This window comes from Coturnix japonica, chromosome 8 (assembly GCF_001577835.2).
Source record: "Coturnix japonica isolate 7356 chromosome 8, Coturnix japonica 2.1, whole genome shotgun sequence".
Lineage (NCBI taxonomy): Eukaryota > Metazoa > Chordata > Aves > Galliformes > Phasianidae > Coturnix > Coturnix japonica.
The window spans coordinates 26,346,550-26,369,706 of record NC_029523.1 but is presented as its reverse complement, the minus strand read 5'-3'; the positions used below and the strand labels follow the sequence as shown (position 1 = coordinate 26,369,706).

Genomic DNA, 23,157 nt, shown 5'->3' with positions numbered 1-23,157 from the left:
CAATGGTCTGCAAATATGTAATTTATGTGCAATTATGTAGGTATATTCTCTGTCTTCTACTCACAAAAACAAGAAACAAAGGCTAAGCATGCTTGCTTTTAAAACCTCTGAGGTTCCCCTTCCCTGCTCCCTTGCTGGGTGGTACCATCCATCGGAGCCATTAACAGCGGTCTCTGTGATCAGACCCATCACTTTTATTCCCACAATATACCTGAACTCATGGTCACTGTGTTGGTGTCCATCAGCATGGCAGTAGGGTTTAATGTCAGATATATGACTTTCACAAAAAGTAGAACATACTGCAGATACATCCACCTCACAGCAGTGAGAGGAATCAGTGTTGGTATCTGAAAAATGCCAACTGTCATTAAAATTTATATAGTTAATGAAAATAAATAGCATTGCTTGCAGTAAGGGACGGGTTTGGCCCATTCCTTGGTGTTTTCTGTTCCTTGTAGACAAACAAACAAGCAGTCATGGGATGTGTCTGTCCTGGCCACTGGGGACATGGAGGTACCTCGGGGTCTCCCACAGCCGGCACTGGAGCTGGGTGCAGGAGGTGGCCTGGCTTTGGATTCATCCTTTGCACAGCCCTGAGACAGCCTCTGTTCATACATTCTTAATGGGCCAGCAAATTCCTGTTAATTACCTTTCCCATGTTATAGATCAGACTAAATTATTGATGTTTGCCTAGTTGTTGTAAAAGAAGAAGCAATGCTTTAGCACCTTGTGGTGAGAACGTGATCGTGCAAAAAAGAGGTTAATGCCTGTGTGTGTTCCTTAGGAAATGTTTTCCTTTATTATTCTGGAGTTGCAGATAGTGTTTATGAGAGACAGGCTGATTAGTCTCAGATATCTGCGGCTCTCAAAGATTAATAACCTCATTCTGAGCTGTGCTATTTATGGTACAAATATATATTTTTAAGAATACTGAGAAGACGTAGAGCCAACATCCCGCAGCCATCCCAGCTCACCACCCCGGGCTGGCTGCGTTCCTCCCATTGCTGCAGCTCGTTCTGAAGCCCGTGCAGCCAGTTCCTCTTGCAGCCTGCAGCAGCACCAGCAGCACTGCACACAGCTGTGATACCGCCTGTGGGGATCAGCCTTTTTTCCTTGCTTCCTTCCTTGATGAGATGCTAGAGAAAGGTCTTTGACCCTAATTCTCATATGAAGATCTGTTTGGGAGGTTGCTTTTATTGGGAACTCTCTGGTCCCATCCAGCACTTGCTGAGGCTGAACAGCCGAGGGCTCTGCTGGAGGAGGAGCTGCACTGCGGGGTGATGTCAGAGCTCTGACTTGGTGCACACCTGAGGGCAGCGCCGCTCGTTGCTCCGTGGCCCTCTGAGCATTTCTACGGTATCTGAGCGTGGCTGCTGCATTAATAACACAGCAGAGAAAGGAAGCCCAGGAATCTAAAAATGGCACGGAGTGGGCGGGCAGCTGGAGCCATTCTGGCGAGCAGCATTCACCGTGTTTGTCTGGGCAGGAGCAGGGAAGGTGGATTAGCAATCAGATGCAATGTAGCTGTTTTTAATGAAGTCAGACTTCACAAATGTCATGGTGAGGTCCCGCATGGACTTTCAATTATTTCTGCCCAGAACCACAGTCAGGTTTGCTGCTTGTTTGGATGTTGTGGCTTTTTTCTCCATCCCAGCAGTCTGAGTTCAGTTCAATTCCTTCCAGATATATTTAATCAAGAACCATATGGCTGTTGTTCCTGCTGAAAGGCTCCCAGTCTCTGTGTGGCATCACCCACTGTCATTCCATGTCCCACTGTGCTCGGGGTGCTCGGGGCTGTGCCTGCTCAGTGGCTCCTGTGGGGCTCAGGGGGTTAAAGAATGAAGTGTATTTCATCCATTAATTTAAATAAACATTTATCAATACATGCGTAGGTGCACGTGTGGGATGAATTTCAAACAAGACAGGGCTGCTGCGTAGCTCTTTCCAGTGAAGTGTTCCCATTTCTACTCTGGGACACTCAAAGTCCAAGGGAGAGAGACCACAACTGGGTTGCCTGGCTGGGCAGCCACTGCAGGGACACAGCGTCTGGCTGCAGCCGCATGGCTGACATGGCTGCACAGCTGGCACAGCTGCATGGCTGGCATGCATGGCATGGCTGGCACAGCTGCATGGCTGGCATGCATGGCATGGCTGGCACAGCTGNGCTGGCACAGCTGCATGGCTGGCATGCATGGCATGGCTGGCACAGCTGCATGGCTGGCATGCATGGCATGGCTGGCACAGCTGGCACAGCGAGGTGGAATGCTGCCTTCTGTGGGGACTCTTCATGCTACTCAGCAGCCGCCTCCCAGCATGTGCAGCATGTTGTCCTGCTGTGTTTGGGCTTGGCCAGGGCTGATTCTAACTGTAACTTAGGCAGCCTCCTGAAAAGGTGTAGGAATCATTGATTTTATATAATGACTGTGTAGGAATGCATATATAGAGTGATGTAGTTACCAACTCAGTTATCATTTGAAATGTGCACAGCTGTACTTAACGATACGGTTACATACACTGGATGGTCATGCAGCATTTTGTGCTGTGCAGCGCAGGAGCCTATAGCTTGGGGTAGAGAAGAGCACAACTCCCCTGACTGGCCTGGTTGTTCACTGGGTGTTTCTTACTACCACCTGTGCTGGTGGGACATAGATGTGCCCAGTGTAGTTGGTAATACTTCTAATTCCAGTCCTTCAGCTTTTTATAAACCAAATGCATGCACAGCTGTTCTCTGGCCAGCACTGATTTTACAAGTCAAAACCATGAAATAAGGCACCATTTAATGTCAAAACATACGGAGATTTGTTTGCAGCTGTTCTATAGAAACATGAATTTCGATGCACTTTGTATGCTTTGCAGTGTGTTACCTGGCCTGTTAATACACCCTACATTTTAATATACCACATATAGAGTTTATCAATAATTGATTCAGCTTTGAAAAGTCTATTTGTTCCGTGACACTGGAGATGTGAAATCATTAGCTTTCAAACTACGTGGTTCTGTCATTCCGCCTCTTTTACAAGTAAAATATCAGCTTACATATTTTGTACATGAATAAGACGGCTGGGTATTTTTTCAAAGGGAAAATATAAAGCGAAAAGAAAAAAGGAATTCCCAGTAGTTATTACTTAAAAGCCTGTTTATAGGTAATGTGTTAAAGGAAACGACGCAAGAACATTTCATTCCTACACAGAGGTTATGCAAATGTTGTCAGGTTGCATCAAACTTTGCCTGGGAGCGCTCGTGCAGAGCCGCAGTCATCCAGGAGCAGATTCAAATGACACAAAGGATTTTTCAGGACTTACACAAATATTTGCATGTAGGTAGTCACTGGATACCAGATGGCTTTGGGGAGGGTTTGTTCATCCTTCTGTGCGCTCTACTCCATTAGTTATTTCTTCAGAAAGGACCTGTGGTGAGAAATGCCTTTTTTAGCATCCCAAAGGAGTGCAGTTAATTTCTGTGACTGTTCATCATTCGCGGGATCGCTGCCTAACCTGAGCTGGGACTACGTTACATGATAGGCATCACCCAAGGGCCTGGTTCTGCACAGGGAACATCAGGCAGACATCAGACATTGCATACATCGCTGTGTGTAGTGCGTGGGATTGCTTCTGAGCTCTGCAGGAGCCATGGAGCAACTGGTCACAGGTAATTGTGGTGCTGTAGTTCTGGCAAGGCTGTCACAGATGAGGGTGAGGTGTTGGCCATGCTGAGGTCAACCAGGAACATAGAAAGAAGGCTGACAAGTCTGCAGTCCATCTCTGCACCATGGACACAGAATGACCGCACCGTGGCCACAGTCTGCATTAAAGGCAGGAGGACAGAGTTTCAGGTTACCCACGTTTTCCTTCCATAAAAGCCAGAAGGAAAAGCACCAGGTGCTTTTCTGAATCTTATCCACTACCTTGCATGGCAAAATATTTGTTTAAATTTTAAATGTGAGTGATTGGGGAGACTTGGATATGGGATATATCTTGTAAGAGATGAAAATACAAACACACCTGAGCCCACAGAGTGCTCTGAGTTCTCTAGAGCACTGCGCTGCGTGGGCCCCACCAGCCTCACCTCCCTCCTGTGGGCACAGAGCTCATCCTCCTCCTGAGAGCTCCATTACAGTCAGGGCTGCAGCACAATTGGATTTCCCTGATTTTTATTTATTACTAAGATTCCAAACAGCAGCGTATCATCAAACTAAGTGCTCCAAGAGGGAAGCACAGATGGAACCGTGTATCAGCTCTAGTAGCAGTCACGTGAATTATTTGGTTATCAGTTTGGGTGGAAAATTCTATTTCATGGCGGCCTCTTGAGATTTTAAATCTTACTTTCCTTTTGCAGTGGGATGAAAATAACTCCTCAGATACTTACACAGAAGTGGATCTGGTGGAATGGCCTCTTTTGCTGCCCTTCCCCAGCATGACAGGAGGTGTCTGCCAGTGCTGCGTCCCCACAAGGGTCGGTGTCCAGAGTCAGTGCCGTGCTGAGGACACTTGTCTTTTGCACAGGGCACACAAACCTCGTGCATGCCCAGGGATGTGGACATTCACTTTGCTCTCTTGTGCTGTGAGCAGCTCTGCAGTGTCGGTGTGACAGCAGTGAGGCCATGCACGCATGCTGTGCTGGCTACTCTTCCCCAACTTCTGTCTCTGCTAGAAAAAGATTTGCAATACCCCAATAATAAATGCATTCATCACCATATCTTCTGTAATCACTGCAGTTCCTGAGCTGCTATTTGGCACTCATTAGCTGAAACTCCCATTCACCTATAATTTATGAGAAGCATACAATTATGTGTTATCACTACTTCAAGTGATTACTACACTGTATGTTTTTAAGATAATGGCACGAAGCACTCCGAGATGAATTGCACCTCTCCAGGTAGCTTTGCTTCTGTCATTAACTCTATTATTTTACTTAAACCACCCTGGAGAGACCCATCCTGCAGGGCTGCTGGGAGGAGCCCCGGGCCAGAGCTGATCTGATGAGGAACACGACATGGTACACGATTATCTCTGTCTTGTGTGTCCTATTTATCCGTACACTAGATATTATTATAAGGAAATCCTAAAATCCAGCTTGCTTTCATTCACTGTGAATGTTGGTTTTTATTAAGTCTAAAGTGAATAATCGCCGATCCAAGAGAAAGATGTGGAATGTAAAAGCTGGACACTCAGAGATCAGCTGGTGGGGCAGCTGTCTGGTCATGTTACCCATTACACAGCACCATGTTCTGGCTGGGAGTTAGGAGAAATATCTCCTACAAAGGAGCAGTGTGCCCCAGATCCAGGGGTCACTGCAGAGGCACTCACTGCTCCCACACCAACAGTGGGGCTCCCTGCTTCTCACACTCCCATAAGGAACAGCACAAAATAACAAAGCCAAAGCCATGCAGCGAGTGGTTTGCTGACTGTTCTGCATGGGAGAACTCTTCTGCATCATTTGCAGAAGTTGTTTTTTCTTTGTCACAAAAGGAGTTAATCAATCAGTAGCGGAGGCAGCAGCAGTGGGCACTCATGGGAGCACCAAATAACACTGCTGAGCTGGGGGCTGTCACCAGCAGCGTGTCCTGCTGTGGGCAGTGCAGGCTGTGCAGGGCACGCTGCTCTCTGCTGCTTTGTTGCTGAAACCACCATGCAATGTGGGCTGGGGCAGAAGGAGAGGCTTTGCCCAGCTCCCTGCACCCTGCCTGCCAGATGTGTGTGGGGATGGGCCGGCTGGGGAACCGCTGGTTCCAATGGCAATGTGGGCTGAGAGCCCAGCCTTGGTGACACTGCGGAGCACATTGCTGCCATCCTGAGCTCATCCTTCGTGTCCTGTAGTCCGAAGGGATTTCATTTAATCCTTTAATTAATCCTTCATTAGTCATTTAATTAATAATTAATTAACCACCCTTTTCATCCTAAGATCACCCCACAGTGCAGATAGAGATAAGCACAGAGTTAGAACGGTGTCTGCTTAAATTAATGCGAATGTTCTGACCCGTGTTTGGGAAAATGTTTTGAAAGGAGAGTTAAAATATTTTCACAGAGATAAACACACACAAAATTACACTTTGAGTTAAATAAGTCACCCCGTGCTGTGTAGCACTGATTCTCTACTGATCCATCCCTGCCCTGAGAGTGGAGAGGTGCTGAACGTGCTGCCCACAGAGGTGTGGGTGCCCCATCCCTGCAGGAGCTCGGAGCCACATGGGATGGGAACCTGGGCAGCCTGAGCCAGGACTTCATCTGGTGGTTGGCAGGAGGTTGGAACTTGGTGCTCCCTGAGGTCTCATCCAACCCCAGCCATTCTGTGGTTTGGTGATTCTATGGTGATGTGGGACATGGTGATGTGGTGGTGATACAGTGACCTGGCAGAGGCGGTGGGGCCTGAGCAACGTGGGGTAACCAAAGCAGTGCTAACACGTCTGCAGAGCCTTGAAGTGAAATGCTGAAAAGTTCACAAGGTTTTGCTGGGAGCTGCTGGTTGCAGAGCTCTTCTTCTGCTGGAAGAAGCAGAAATCTCCATCCATTAGCTCCACTTTGCTTTACTCCTGGCTCAGCCCGTGCTGCTGCAGACATGTAGCACATACATCTGCAATGGATTTTCTGCTAGCTGCGAGGCAGCAGAGGGCAGGCAGCTCAGCTTGTGGGGTGAGCTGTGCAGGAAGGAGCACTCATACGAAGCAGCTGATCACCGCTGGGGTGGTTAAGCAGAAAGCACTTTTAGAGGTAACTCCGAGGCACTGCCCTTACAATGGGATGCCATTCGCTGACACTGGGTCTGCTCTGCTGCTATGGGACAGGGCCCTGTGATGGGATCCCAACCCCAGCACTGCTGAGCTCCTGCCTGGCAGACCCCCAACACTTCCTGCGCATCTCTTTGCATCTCTGCGTATCCATGGCACAGCAGGCTCCCTCTGCAGGTTGTCTCCACATCTGCACGTTTCCTAAAGACTGAATTTCGACTTTTTTGGGAAAAAAAATATTAGTCTTGTTAGGATTTAGATGTAAAAGTTCCTTCCAGAATCCTTAGGATTCTGTGATTCTGTGACTAAAATGCTATTGATATTTCTTGTTGTTAACCTCCTGTATGAAAACAGCATAGACATGGGGACAGCAGGGGGACCTGGGTGGGTCCAAAACTGCTCTGTGAGAACTGCAAAGCTGTGGGAGACACGGGCGGTCTGGTCACAATTGGACTGGGGAAAGAGTGCCTGCAATCACAGAATTATAGTGTCATGAGTTGGGAGGGATCCCTGAAGTTCATTGAGCTCAACTCAGTCCACGTGAGCTGTCTGTTCAGAAGTTACTCCATCAGGCAGATGTTGAGATGTTCCTCAGAGCAGCCCATGGAGAACCTGGAGCAGCCACTCAGCAGCTCATGGATGGAGGCTCTGCAGGAGCTCTCGGCACGTCTCTGCACCATTTGCAGGTCTGCAGCTCAGCTGCTCCATTCTCACCCTCTGCTGTTCTCCTGGGCTGAACCCCTACCCGCTCTTCTCCTCCATGCTGCTCAGCTCAAAGCAAATCTCTTTTTAAAGCAGAAGAATTTTGGAAACATTGTTTTCCTTGAATCCAAAGCATCTATAGCTCATCCCTAAACCGATTTTACAGGAAATGCACGTCAGTGCATTCCCACCCTGCTCCCCCCTGCCCTGCCACGGGGCAGCTCACCCACTGCAGGGAGCTCCAGGGGGGTGTTAGCTCCACTCCTTCAGCATCCACAGCTCTGCCTACACCCAACCACGAGGGCTCTTCAAGCCAAGTTCTTCTGGCTCTTCATGGAACAGGCAGGATTCCAGGGCTTCTGGTAACTGGCATAGAAGCAGTCACAGCAGGGCTGCTGGTTTCAGAGAGGCAGCTACACCGAGGTGGGGCCATTGTTACCCTGAGTGTTCCTCACTGCTGGGGGCTGCACTTTGTGAAGGAGTATCTCAGCCGTGCCCCATCGTGCTGTCCCTGCACCGGTCCTTCTGCTGCCTGCTGCACCCCAGGGCCCAGGGCTGAGGGGTCAGGGGGAGTGACGTGGTGACACACTGACGTGGTGATGTGGTGGCATCTGAAAGGGCTGCGCGGGTTGAATTCAGCTCCAGATGTATGAGCCGGTATTTAATGCACTTATCCCTGCAGCTTTGCAATTCAGGTCAAGTCAGTAATTGCACGAGAGCTGAGGATAATGGTAGCTTTCGGTCTTAATTTAATGAAGATTGTTTTGTAATTTTTAAGTACTGACAAGTGCTATCCAGATGCAGCCCTCAGAGCGTGTATTGGAGATTGCTGGGGACAAGCTGGTGTCCAGCACACCGCCATGGGGGTTGGTGTGTAGCCCCAGTGGAGCATCAGGAAGAGCCTTGTGCATGGAGATGAGTGGCTCTGGGCTTTAATTACTGGGAAATGTGGCTTGAGAGCTGGGGAAGGGGGAGAACAACAGAGGATGAAAAACCTCAAGCAATTGGGGCGAGAGTGTGCTTCTCCATACTTACAAATTACAGCAGATCGGCCCCATTAATAATGATTAGAAAAATACTAAAGTAGTAAAATACTTTCATCCATGTGACAGCTAGCATTAAAATCTAGTTCTTGTGCTTCCTGAGTAGAGAACTCCTGATTACAATCATCAGTTAAAAAATGGGTAGGTTTTATCCAATCTTCCAAGTATAAAAATAGGAGAAATATCTTCTGAGTGCAGCTATAAATTAATCAGTCCTTCGCCAAGCAACGCAGAGGCAAAAAGAGCAAAGATCTCCTTTGCTTAAGGAGCATTTTCCTTAGTTGTGCTACAGCACTCGTATTAACTTACAGAAATAGGTGGTGCTGTGTACAGATTGATGAACAGCATTGCAGAGTGTTGAGCACAGAGCAGTGAGCAGGAAGGTGCTGTGGGGCACAGCTGTGGGGCAGATGCACGTGAGAGCAAGCTCTGCTCACACTCATCGCAGTGTTCTCAGGTTCACTGAGCAATCTTTCAACTCTTTGAAAGGGTAAATAACAGCAGGACAAGGGGAAATGGTTTTATGTTGAAGGAGGGAAGACTTAGGTTGGATGTCAGAGGGAAGTTCTTTACTGTGAGAGTGGTGAGGTGCTGGAACAGCTGCCCGTAAAGGCTGTGGATGCCCCGTCCATCCCTGGAGGTGTTCAAGGCCAGGTCACTGATCCCTTCTTGCTGCCATGTGGAACATAGGTTGTATGTGCTTCAGTTCTCTGGAAGGCCCACAAGTCTCAAGGGAAATTTTCCACAGTGCAAACCCCAGTCATCATTTTGTATCGCTCAGCTTGGTGGTTCTGGTTGGATGCAGACTGTAGGCTGTGTATGCAGGCAGCAGCCCTGAGCAGCACCCACTCTGTGAGTGAGGATCTGCAGCCCTGCTGCCCATAGACTGCTCCAGAGCTGTGTGCATTCTGGAAAGCAGAAGAGAATGGCACACAGAAATGCAGTTGGCTGCACTGAAAACAGTTCTTAGGTGAATCACTGGATTGCTTCTTCCATGGAGTAGGTTTACGCATCATCCTTTGCATACAATTCATGTACCAGCCTGTGTAATGTAAAGGCTGTCCTGTGCAAATGGGTTCAGCCACATTCTGCAACATGTTCAAATCATTTCTTGCACAGAGAGGGAACTCACGTGAGTTCTGGCACAGAGAAGGTGTCGTTTGGGGCACTGAAGGAATGTACAAGGAAGAAGCTGTTCCCAAAGAACGCTGTTTGAATCCCATCTGTGGTTGGACCTGGTGTGCCTTCACACCTGACCTGCTCAGTGCATTTGTAGAGATTCCTTTGAGGAAACGAAGGAGTAGCACCAGTGAAGGAGCTACATAGAGCTGTCCCTCCAGGAGCATTGGTGTATAAGTGACTCTCCCAGTTGCTGCAGAAACACACTGCAGAGGTTCTGGGGAGCACCCGAGCTCCTCATCATCCCCCAGCCTGCTGCTCACTGTGATCCGTTTGGCAGAGCTGCTCCTGGCACATCCGGATCCCACAGAGCCCTGTTGGGATTCACAGCCTTCTGCAGAGCCCTCCGCCCTCAGAGGGACACTTGGATCTGCCATCTCCATTCATACGTCTTACACATCACACGTGGCTTCGATCTGAACTGCCCGTCTATTCAGGTTTCATGATGAGACCCTTAATTAAATGACTGAATAGTTATTTTCATGATCATTTGTGAAGAATTTCAGCCTGACGCTTCTGGTTTCTTATTTCTAATGCAAATGTCACTTTTCCCATTAAACAATGCCGCCGTATGCGTAAGCCACTAAATCACCATTTTCTCCTACCTAACAGTTTCCATAGTTGCACTATTTTAATGTTTTATCAAAGAGATTTACCGCATTATCTCCTTCTGTTGGATTTCCTTCATGTGAAAAACCTCTTTATCAAATAAAAATGTCCCATTAGTCTATTGCACTTTGAATTACGTTCCTTAAACTTTTAAAGTCGTTTTAAAGCCTTAAGTTCTATTGTGCTCCCGGTGGTTAGCCGAAAATTTGCCTGATTCGCTTTCCTCATTTCCTTAAATACGGATAATACAGTGATTATTTTCCAGCCACAAAGTACCACTTTCTCTTTTTTTCCCCCAGCAAACCCCCCACGCTGCTGGATTTGCGGCTTTTCTCTCTCAGACCATTCCAGCTTTCTCTGCTGCTCTCTCCCTTGTCTGCTCTGCTTTCTCTCTATGTTTGATGTCATCTGTATGGGAAACAGGGGAGCAGCACTCATCTAGGTTTTGAGCTGCCCCTCCCAGCCCTGTGCTCCCTACCTGAGCTGTTGCTGTTCTCTTTTGCTCGGGTCTCATCTCCTCTCTCCTGTCCTCTTCTGAAGACCAACATTTCCTTGCCCATGGCTAAGAACCGTGCTTGTGTTCTTCTTCCTGTGTGAAGCACCTTTGTACATCATACGGCCATGCTGTGCTGGTGTTCACTATTTTTCTTCCTATTGTGTTTTTATTCTCACTCACTGCTACTTCAGGATTTCAGTTGCTGCTCATAGAAGTCATCCTTCTGGCTGAAGGTCAGGAGTGAATCCCTAGTTGAGATTTTCACTGATCCCATATTGCTGCCACATGGAACATAGGTTGTATGTCAGGACCTCAGGCTGGATATTAGGGGACATTTCTTCTCCCTAAGAGCACTCAGCACTAACACAGGTTTTCCAGGGGGTGGAGTCATCATCCTTGGGGTGCTCCAGAGCTTTGGAGATGTGGCACTGAGGGATGTGGGCAGTGGCCATGGGGGTGGGGCTGGGGATCTGAGAGGGCTTCTCCAACCTCAGTAATTCTGTCATTCTATGATCGTGACACTGTCCAAGCAGTAGCTAAGCAACTGCCACAGCGTGTATGGGGCTGAGGAGTGGCCATTATTGCCCTTCCTGTCCCCTGCTCTCCCACCTGTCCCTGGCATCCCTACCTTCAGAAAGAAGAGCCCAAAGCTGCTGGGCTCACTGCCACAGCTCAGGGCAGGGCACCTCAGCCCCACACCCAGGGGATGCTGTGAGCTTTCCTTCCTACTGCTCAGTGGTTGCATTCAATCCAGCTGTTGGGATGTGCTACCACAATTCTTCAATGGCTCCTTCCTGCACAAAGCCAAAGGAGCTGCCCTGGGTGCAGCACTGCTCTGGGTGCGGCTCTGCCCTCGGGACCAGTCAGGGGCACACCTTAAAGAGCATTTCTGCTCATCCCAGAGTACAGGTGAGCGACGTGAGGTGATAGGCTATTTTGGAGAGAATTACAAACATTTTCTAATGCGGAGCACAGAATATTGACTACAGCAGTGCCTAATTGCCTCTGTGGAAGGTTATGCTGCCGTTAAACCCAGCTGTAGGGTTGGTGGGTTTTCTTGGTTGCATTTCTACAGAAAAGATTTTCAATTAACGCTGACCTTTAATACTCCTACTGGTTTCTGATTCTGGAGATGGTGGAGCAGACTACAGATGAGGTTTCTCAGCACACCTCGTTCTCCGTGTTTTCCAGCTGACTGCTCTCAGGCAGTTGGCAGTACCTGCACCAGTGCACCCGCCCGCAGCGCCAGTGCTGTGTTCAGACCCCAGTGTATTGGGCAGGAGGGCTGCCTCACTCCTCAGGCAGATGTATTTTCAGTCTCTGGCCACACTTTGTAATTGCTGGGGAGAAAAAAAAAGTCCTTATGGAGGAACATTCCTGAGCTATCATTTAGAAAAAGAGGGATCTGTCTGGGGGGCATCTGATTGTAGGGCACTGGGTGTCACTGCCCCTGTTCTTATGAGTGGTTGTTGTATGAGTCTGCAAGTAAGGCACTGCAAACAAATCATGAACAAATCACGGCTCCTCGTGTCAGTACCATGCTGCTAATGTTCTAAATAGATTTTGTAGAACCGTGCTTTGTTTTTACGGGCTCTTGGTTTTACAACAGTTTGTGAATTAACAAGTGCCCCACGTAGTCTGAAGTTCAACTCTAAGGCGTTGCAGCTGTTTTCAATCTAAAAATCAATAGCAGGCTAATGGTATTCAGGAAGTCTGAGTTTTCACACCTACGGTTTCCCTCTTCCCCCCAGGTGTTACTTGGAAGATGGAGCTTCCAAAGGCGCGTGGCTGAACCGCTCGAGTATTATTTTTGCTGGCAGTGACAAGTGGTCGGTGGACCCTCGAGTTTCCATCGCGACAGCCAACAGGAGAGAGTACAGCCTGCAGATCCAGGACGTGGACGTGACAGATGACGGTCCCTACACCTGTTCTGTGCAAACCCAGCACACTCCCAGAACGATGCAGGTGCACCTAACTGTGCAAGGTATGTGTTTAAGCTACTTGCAAATGGATGTTGGAGACATGCTATAAAAGCAGCACGGTTCAATAGCAAACACCAAACTAAAGAAGTAAAGACAAACAGAGGCTGATTTTGCTGTACCAATTCGTAGCTTTCGTCTCATCCACACCACAGCTTCCTCATGGAAGTACTGCCTGTCCTTAATTAGAAAAGTCCATTTATTTCCATGAGGCAGTTTTCTGTTTCGAGCTGAGCTGCCAGCATTACGCGTGGAGGTAATATTGATTGTGTTGTTCCAGGGTGAGCAATCCTTCGTTCTGATTGTCTGCACGATAGTTAATGCCCGCGCATGAGGGGCTAAGAAAATAGTTGGAAATTAATTGCATTTATAAAACATATAAACAGGAGCTTAAAATTAATTAGGCTAACTACAGGAATATAGAGAAATAATAACTCAATAGTTAAAATATGCATAATTATTAAGCGATTGCATTTATATCTTCAGAAATGCAAAGTATAACCTAAGGCTTTAATTTATTAGTCTTTGGTGTAATCATCATTAACATTTTCTTTTGCATTTTTATGAGTGATAAAGCAATGAATATAAAACAGAGGAACTGAAATGGCAATCTCTATTAATCCATATGGCACACATACAAATGATGGGTACGAAATGCTTCTCTGACTAATTGTTCCTAACCGCTGGACCTCCGGAGCATGGTGCTGTGTGTGTCAGCTCTACTTGGTCGGCTCCGAGGGCGTTTGTTGCATGAAAAATCTCAGTGCCACCAGCACCAGCCATTGCTGTGTGGTCCCCACAGCGTTCCCCAGAGACCCGTGAGCGTGCAGAGCTGTGTGTACTGCTTCTGGAGGGTGGGGGGCATTGGCATGCAGCAGGGCTGGGAGGATGAAGGGAAAAAGCAGTGACAGCATCAGTTATTATTTCAGTTGTATGTATACTGCATTTCTCCAAGACTGGTTTGGTTTTCTGCGATTATTTGGGCTATTTCTTTCCATTGTAGCTCCTATTTGGAGGTATTTTTGCTAACAATATTAACAGTTGCCAGCTGTGCAGGGAGGGTTTTGCTGTGCACTCCTGGCAGGTGGGCTGTCATTACCTGCCCCATGTGGGTGGGATCCCTCTGTGGGTCATCACAAGCTGAGCATGGGGTTGTTTAGCTCTGCCCTGCTCTGCCCAGCTCCAGGCCCTTCCTCTCATGCTGCTTTCTGCCTGTGCCTCATTGCCAGGAGTTGGGCTTGGAGGGCACGGGTTTGGGGGTTTACACATAGTGGGAGATGGAGACAGAGCTGCCTGAAAGTAACAGGCTGTAAAGAGAACATCAAACAGCTAATTGGTGTTGCAGTTAATGCTTGCTTTCCGAGTAGCATGGGGTTCATGGGGATGACATCATAACATTTCATGGAGGTGGTTTTATGTTTGCTTTTAATGCCGTTCATGATTTTGTATTGAAAGATTAGAAGTGACTTCTTTCTATTGGGGAAAAATAAATGAAGGGCAAAGCAGATCTTTAGCCAAAGTGGAATCATTCCATCAAAGGGCCGGGTTCCCATCTGTGCTGTGAATGAGTGATCGGCAGCAGCTCGGGAGCAGCACATGAAATAGAGGGAGCAAAGGAAAATGTAAAGGCAGCAGCGCAGCCCTTTATCACTCCCCTGCCCTACAGACTGCGCTCCATCGAATAACGCTGAAAGAAGAGCTTCTCCTGCTGAAAAACAGAAATGGAGGAGCCAGGGGTGTATGCTGGGACTCGTAAATTGAATGGACAATCATTTAGGTCTGATCATAAGCTCTCAAATAGGTTAAACTGCAGACTATAAAATTGTTTGCTGTGAAATCCCACTTCAAAAGCTGTGTCCATCCAATTCAGCCTCTCTCCCTGTTTCATTAGATCTTTACATGTGCAGATCCAGCAGGTCTCGTTTTGAATATCTTCTGCTCTTCTCCTTGGGCTGACAATTTCTGACCCTATTTATCGAGTGTTTCAGAGAATGGATACATTTTAGTGGGCACTATAGAGTGCCTTCATTCCCATGAGTAAAACACAGAAAGGCAAAGAGGTCCAAGCCACAGAATGGCCATAACCTGGCTAAGTGTACACATGGCTCCTGTTTTGTCATTGGCCCCAGTGCTCAGCAAGTTCATCACACTTCTGTCATTTCCCTTCTGATTTGATCTGTTTTCTGGCTCATGACAGAAGCATCCCCAAGCGCGGCTTTGGCTGTTACTCTAAATGCTGTGTGCTCACAGACTAAACCACAGATCTCATGCACAAAACACCATGTCCAGGGTCATGCTTAATGGCTGTGGGCTGCCCAGAAGCAGCTGCTGCCCCATGCCCACCTGGTGGGATGGCTGAGCTGGCAACCAGCAGAGCCTGATGGGGAATGCCACCTCTCCAGCCCCTGCCCAGAGCCCTAATGAAACCCCAAGACAAGCTGGTGTCACTGCTACTGACTGCATGGGTGAAGTGTTATATACCAAGAAAACAAACTGAGATAATCGGCAAAAAAGGAAAAATCCTAACATGCCTTTAGCCCCAATTTACATCAGAGAAAGAAAACCCAGATGAAAAAGAGGAAGATAATCCTGTTTCCTTAATTTGGTGACCTTGTTAAATAGAAGTGAGAATTACGAAGTAATTAATTACAAGTTTAGAAGGGAGGAGTTTGTAATCAGCATCATCTACATCAGAGCCAGGTGCTCGATCTGCAGAGCCTTGAACTGCGGACGATGTAACTCTCAGCTGTTTGCTGGAGTGAAGTCAAGAAATGAAATACCTCTTGCCATTCTGCATTAATTATTTTGTTATTCTGCCTGTGCACATTGCTGGCTTCTGGGGGTGGCGCTGCATGGGTTGCAGTGCAGCCACCAGGGAGGGCTCAGGTGGGCTGGGGATACAATGTGAGCCCCAACCTCTCATGCTGTACTCATGCCATCCATGGGTACTGCCCACCATGCCCACTGACACACTGTGTGTGCAGATATCTCAGCTGTCTCCCTAAGTGCAATTTACAGATTCAGTTGGAAACCACGACCTGTATTTTAGATTTAAGCGAGATTTAAGCGAGATTTCCAAAGTAACACCCAAGGCCCTTTTTCTGCTTAATAAACCTCTTTAATGTCCCCTAAATATTAATGTATTGATTTAGTCTTTGCAATGTTTGCAAAGTCTAATTTGTTTCTTCAGTCGGGCCAAGAGGGACTTGCGTTTGGAGTTAATGAGATAAATCTTACCCAAATTTATTTAAAGTGGGACAAAATAAATATGCAAAAGACTTCTAAACTCACATAGCAACTGCTCTCCAGCTAAAACTGACAACGCGTTTACTCTTTGAAAGTGCCAGAGCTCGGGCAGGATGTCAGCTCTCACTATAAGATTTACTCACGAGTGCCAACCACTGTTTGCAGCTCGTCCCTGCCTGGCACAAAGTGGAAAAGGAGTGGGAGAGTGGGATGGGAGAGGTGCCCCACATGGAGCTGATGCCCCATGTCCCCTCACTGGGCTGAAGGCTCCAAGTAGTGCGGGATGCTCCCTCCAGGACTTGTCCTTCTCATCCATTCATTGCATTCCTCCCACATCAATAGCTGCAGGGGCTCGTTCTCTGTAAGATGTCTGTGTATGGCTTTTCCCCTCTTTAAAAGCCTTAAATCACAAAAAGTGTTTACACAAGCAGGTGATCTCATTACTGGGATGTAAGTCTGGAATATTTCATCTGAAATAGAACGGGGCTCTGCCAGTCTGCGACTCGTAATTCCACATGTTGGAGCTGCTTTCTGGTCACGGCTGCAGCTGAATTTCCATTATGAGCCTGAAATTTCCATCTTCTGAAATCTGCAAGTGAAGGGTAATCAACACAAAATAATCATTTGCTCTCCAGTCCAAAGTATATTAGTTCTGATACATTTGAATTAAGCTGAATGAGCTTTTTTGTGACCTGTGAGAATCAGAATCCTAGAATGGTCTGGGTTGAAAAGGACCAGAATGCTCATCCAGCTCCAACCCCCTGCTGTGTGCAGGGTCACCAACCAGCAGCCCAGGCTGCCCAGAGCCACATCCAGCCTGGCCTTGAATGCCTGCAGGGATGGGGCATCCACAGCCTCCTTGGGCAACATGTTCCAGTGCGTCACCACACTCCTTGCACCGTGCAGCAGTGCCAGAATCAGAATGGAAGGGAGGGAAGTAAGGGAGGAATGGGGAAAGGATGAGAAAAAGATGAAGCCTCTCTTATGCTGCCCAAAGCTTTGGCCTGGCAAGATCCCACACTATGAATGTGAGATAACAAATGCAGCCAGCTGGCAGAGCTGTGTGGCTTTCCAGTTGTCTGTCTGAAAGAAAGATTAAAAAGATTTGGAAAGAAGGTAAATTCAAAATGAGAACGTATCATGTGCTGGTGGCTGTGGCAGCTCTCCTTACTGGGTGTCCTCAGGGGCTTATCAGCATTACAGCAAACACCGGGCAGATCCATGACTTTGCATAAGAATATCTGAAGTGGCTGATGAGAATGAAAACTGCCTGGAAAGGCTTTTTGTAACTGAATCTCAGAGTATCCCGAGTTGGAAGGGACCCACAAGTGCCATCCAGTTCAACCTCTGACCCCACACAGCAGCACCCACACCCCAAACCTGGCTGAGAACACTTGTAAGGGTTTGGTTCCCTTTGAGTGTGTGTGTCTGCTGGCCGCTCCTATGGCTCTGACACCCCCTGTCCGAATGCAGCCTCGTTATTTCAACTAAAGGCAATGGCTGCTCTGGCACAACTGAGCTGCTAATTATTTTGTTATTCATTACCATCACTGCAGCACCGCAAGCAGTTTTGGTAGTCTGTACCCTGAGTAAACAGTGTAATATTTTATTGAGCTCTCTGCTGCCTGTCACTGTGATCACTGTGATTACTGTGATTTATCTGATTCTTTTTTCATTGCATTTCCCTTTATTTCTGCTTCTGTAATTTCAGACTGTCATTTGACAGGAGAAAATAAGGTGTCCTGAGCTTTAAAGTTAATTTTTTCCTTGGAGTATTGTTAACAAAGGCAGAAAGTTGAATAGATGTGGAAATTATCCCACCTGGTGGAGGTCACAGCTCAAATCTTTAGGTTTTGTCTTGCAAAAAGGGTTTCACCTAAATACCTATTGAAGCACAGCCTGGGAGCTGCAAAAGCACTTGTTTTCCTTAGGTGAGTCCAGACAGTTTAGAAAATCCTTATCTTCTGCTCTGCTGAGATTGAGAAGAGGTGGGGACTTCTGCCCATTGGAGCTCACTCTGCTTTAGCAAAGCTGACAGCCTCGTAGCATTGCCAGGGTATTTCCTAAAGCTGTGTAAGGGATCAATAGCAGAAATGTGCTTCTGTTAACAAGAGCCCATCACCAGAAAAGGATGGAAAGATCTCATGAGGAAAAGCGAATGAAGAGTGGAATATATGGAGTGTAAGAACTTACTTCAGCCGTTGTGCAATCTGTCAGAGCCACTGAGTGCTCGGGTCTGGGAGGAGTCTGCCTTGGAAGCAGCCATGGGCTGCACTGAAAAACCTGCAGCTGCTGCCTGGAATTCATGGGGCCATCAGTCCATACACAGCCCCAAAATATAAAATAGGGGCAGGAGGCTTTTCCCGTTCATTACAGAGGCTGTATCTCCAGCCATTTGGATTGTAGTTACAAAGAATCAGTCTTGAAAAAGTGCATGTATTCATCATCCTGGTCTTGGTATGTTTGTATCCAGGCTGCCTGCTCTATCACCAATGCACAAGGGAAATTTCCATTCATAACAAAACTTGTCAGGCTTAAGAAAACTGCACAGAGGACTGCTCCTCCTGAGGGCTGTGTGTGTGTTGGTACATCCCCCACTGAGCCATGGCAAGAGCTGCCTGCATTGTGTGATGGTCCAGTATAACTGCAAATAGAAATTGAGGATGAGCTCTTTGGTTCCCACCTCCAGTGTGTGCAGGTGTGATTCTTCCTTGGTGCACATCTCTGTGTGCTTTTGTGAGCTCAGAACTTAAAGGGAAGGAATATTTTGTGCTGCGAGTTTGTTGGATTCACGGCCATGAGAGAATTACTGGGAATGAACAAACATGGGGAGGGATTTGTAAAAGCACATCCTTCTGATACAGTGCTTTCCTTGATGTATCCTCTGCAGCTTAGTTTGGGTTTTGTAGCTTAAGTGAAGGAAAGAGGATGCTGACGATAGCTGATGTTCTCAAGCAGCAAAATCCACCACTTGGAAGGAGCAAAATCAAATGCATGTCTTTAAAAAGAGCTCGTGGTGCGGGTTTAGGAAACATTCTGGGAAGGGCTGAGAAGAGCTGAAAGCGGAGTCACAGGATCCTGCTGTAACACAGAATAGTAAATGTGAAAGAACACTCTCAGGGACAGAGCTTGAATGTTTCCTGCTTGGAAAATCTCCATTTGAAAAGCTTTGTCTTTCATTGCACGGCTTTCATAAGCATGTAAAGAAAACGTGGCAGCTTTCATGTGTCAGAGCACTGTGGGTCAGCAGGAGGAGAGGTGAGTGACCTGAGATGCAGCACATCTCAGCCTTCGGGCAACAAAGGAGCCCTCAGGTGCAGAATCACTGCCCTGTTCCTAACGACCCACCGTAATCAAGTCACTGCACGGCTCATCTGGAAAGTGCCTACATGTGGTGTGCGAAGCCATAATTATACTATCACTAATGAGCTGCAAAAAACGGTCCAGCAGTTACTGAAAGCACAGTCTACTTTGGAATCTCTTAACAGAAAGTTTTGAGTGTGTGTTTGTTAGCGCTTCAATTGGTTGTCCCATTCATTGTGTGCTCATGAGCTGAACCCACCCCAGAATGGGTTGGCAGCCACTGCTCCTCTCCAAGCAGATGCAGCAGCAGCACCCAGCTGGGGCCAGCAGCCCGTGCTGTCTGCCCTGATAACCACCCCATGTCTCAGTGCTGGGGGCTGCAGGGGGGGCTCTGAGAGCTGAGCAAAGGGGGATGGTCCCCTGCCCACCCCTCTGGTTGGTTTGCTGATGTGGTTATGCCAAAGACCAGCATGTCCAGGTGCAAGGCAGCAATCACATCCCCCCAAAAAAGCAGGGAGAATTGCAGAATGGCTCAACTAACTTCAGATGTTGCCAGATTCCAGTGCAGCTGCCTGCCCACAGGATAATCTAAATTAGAACAGCAAACAGTAAATCGAAGCCCTCCCTGAGGCAATTAGGAGGTTCAGTGCCTCCTCTGAAGCAAACAGGCATGGAAATGCTGTTCTTGCACTAAGTTTTTGAATGCTTGATTTTACAACTCCCCGGAGCCCCCTGTCCCACACAGCAGTGAATTTCGTAGCATCACCACGATTGGAAAATACCTCCAAGGCCATCCAGTCCACTTACCACCAGCACTTCCCCACTACACCATGTCACACCATCCCTCTCCATCACTAGTTTGGTGAGTGGCTTTTTATTGACCCAGATAAGTAAGCGTACAGGTGACAGGAAGAAGGGAAATGGCCTCAGGTTGCACCATGGGAGGTTTAGGTTGGATATCAGGAGGAACTTCTTTACAGAATGGATGGCTAAACACTGGGATGGGCTGCTCAGGGAGGTGGTTGAATCACCATCCCTGGATGTGTCTGAGCTGAAGAAGTGTGTGTTGCTCTCCGTCTGTGATGTTTAATCCCATCCAATAGATCCAACTGTGGTTACGAAGCCAGCATTCATACTGTGCCCTGCAGTTGTGGTTCACATCTCCATCCTTCAGCACTTGAGTAAAACTGTTTAATTTTAAAGGGCTTTATGTTCACATTGAGGCTTCCATCAGATAATGCCTAGGGATTGTATCTCCCTTTATCCTGCGTGACTAAGTGGTGTGTTCCCTTCAAAGAACAAGTCGTATGGCACTAACTGCTCATTTACAGGAACAAATCCTTCGTGGAAATGTTCTGAAGAGTTTCCTTAAAGAAACTGTGTAATGAAAACTGTATGGCTTAAATTACTGGGGCTGTACTTCTCATACATTATAATTTATGATCAAATAACAATGATAATGAATGGTACAAGATGTATTATGGCACCATACAAGAAGGTGACACAGAAACTGCATAGCTTTGATTCTTAACACAGTCCCATAGTGTGACTCCGGTTTCTGTCCTGCTCCTTCCAGAATCATAGAATCAGCATTTCCAGGGTCCTTACCCCAGCTGTTCAGACCAAGGCTTTGAGGGGTTTGCAAACAGAATAGCTTCACCCCATGGGGAAATTAAACCCCATGGGGAATTTAAAGAAAAGGGGAAAGGAAAAGATAATGAATGCAATAGTTCCATGATACAATAAAGGAGTTGTTTCTTTGTGTCCACAAGTTCAGAGTGTGAAAGCATTTTGGCCATAGATATTCCAAAATCTATGTCTTTTGCTTTGGCCATGACCTCATCATCTTTTCTAAATGATTATAAAAAAAAAAATCAAATCCCAAATAGCAAAGTCCATACTTCCCAATTTTGTGAAGTTATCACCATGGCTGCTCTGGAACTGCAGTCGTGTAGCCACGAAGGCCTCGACTGGTGACATGGTTCTGCTCTGTGTGTCTTTAATCTATTTCCAGCATGGAGAAATTCATTAAATGGAGTCCCAAAACTCATATTTTACAGGATGTTCTTAATAACCTCCACTGCCAAGCAGTGGAATGAGCAAAAAAAACCAGTGCAGAGCAAATCCTCCAGCCTTACAGTGCAAACACCCATCTCATCCTGGCAGAAACGCCCACTGATGGCAATGCACTGCTGTGGGGCTCCTGCATCACAAAGTGCCTTTTGGCAGTTGGAAGAATCTCGTTTAAGATCATTGTTAATTAAAACTGAAAATGATGATAGACCCCCCAGCCCTGGAACACCCAAATGCACAGCACTCCATTGCACGTGAGCATCTCTGCACCCACAGATGGGCAGAGTGGGGCTGGGAGCAGCAGGGCTGTGCCTGCTTCATACCCCTCCTCTGCTCCTTGAAGGAAGGTGGGTGGCACAGATGTGGGCAGGTAGATCCCTGCTCTGCACGTGCCCAGTGTTTCCCTTGGAAATAACACAGTGTGTCTGGGGGGCACTTTCTGGTGGTGCAGCACAGTGTGTGATTGCTGCAGCCCCCCCTTCGCTCCCAGGCATTCACAGGGCTGACCTGCCCTGGCTCAGCTCCACGCAGGGAGTGCACACGGCCACCCCCAAGGTGTTCACGCTCTTTGATGCTGAAGTATTTGGACTGGAATGTTTGCACTGCTCCACCCATTGCTCCTTTCTTCTTCACATAGTGACCATTCCTCAAGTGCTGGCATGCAGCACTGATGCTGGGCAGTCTGTTTCTGAACTAGGCTAACAGCTGCAATATTTTCACCTCTGACCCTTTTCAGACTTAATAGTGTTTCTCCTTTTGGTGCTTGTTTTCCATAATGATACACCATTAAAACCACATTATCATCCAGGTACGGTTGTACTACATGTTTGAGTTCACTACACCAGAAAGATCTACAGGAATAACCTTGTGTTTAATCTACATTTGAGTTGGGTACCACAGCACACTGCAGGTCCTGGCTGGTGGCCCCATATCCATGCACCGTGGGTGACAGCTCCAGGCAGAGTGTGGGGAGCAGGGACTGGGGGCAGCAAGGAGACCATCCCAGCATCAGAATGGAAAGGAAATCGGGTGTCATTTGCCTGTGAACTCAGTAAATACATCATTTACCTACAGGTGCATGGAAAGGATCTCTGATTTCTCAGAGAATTTTGTATCAGTGTGTGCTAATTTAGCTTAAACAAAGCAGCTCAAATGGGATGTTGTTTGTGGTTCAGACCTTTTACTTGGCTGGCAATCAGTCACCAGCTGGGAAACCTTCAGTTTTAGCCATGGGTTATTGCTTTTTTTCCCTTCTTGCTGCTTTTCACACATCCACTTGGAGCCCCCAGCAGCAGTACAAGGTCAGAGCAGCAGGTGGGGGCTGAGCCGTGCCCGCCTGCATGGGAGGAATCCCCCAAATTATCCCTTTTCTCTCCACATTCTGATAGAACCTATTTTATAATAACCTATAACAAGCAGAGCGGCACAAAGCCCCCACCTGCACCACCCCATCCGCACAATGGGACAAGGATCCTTCCAGGAACACAACCTGGTTATATAAATGTGGTTTTCTCTTTTCCCATCATTTTGGTTCCCTGTGCAGCTTGCAGCTGCTCTGCCCCACACCTCCAACAACACAAGGAGCTGCTGGGACGGGTCTGCACTGGAAGCCCACCTATTCACCTCAGTCCCATGCTCAGCCTGCAGGGCTGCCACCAATAGCTCCACAGGGGACCCCGCGCCCCATCAAGCCATGCCCTGCAGCATCCTTCAGACAGGGAAGAGACATGGAGAGCCATGAGAGAAAAGAAAAGGTCACTGGATTTTTGGCTCGGTCAGGTTTTTCTGATTTGAACCCACGTT

General features: G+C 47.5%; 1 protein-coding gene across 2 annotated transcripts in view; it reads left to right on the top strand.

Moving 5' to 3' along the window:
• Positions 1–23,157, top strand: part of NEGR1 (neuronal growth regulator 1) — a 167,471-nt gene that overhangs the window by 64,673 nt on the left and 79,641 nt on the right. For both annotated transcript variants that reach the window (XM_032446132.1, XM_015870907.2), the window contains exon 2: positions 12,505–12,737. In XM_032446132.1, the coding sequence (XP_032302023.1) occupies positions 12,505–12,737 (233 nt within the window). The remainder of the gene's footprint in view (positions 1–12,504; positions 12,738–23,157) is intronic.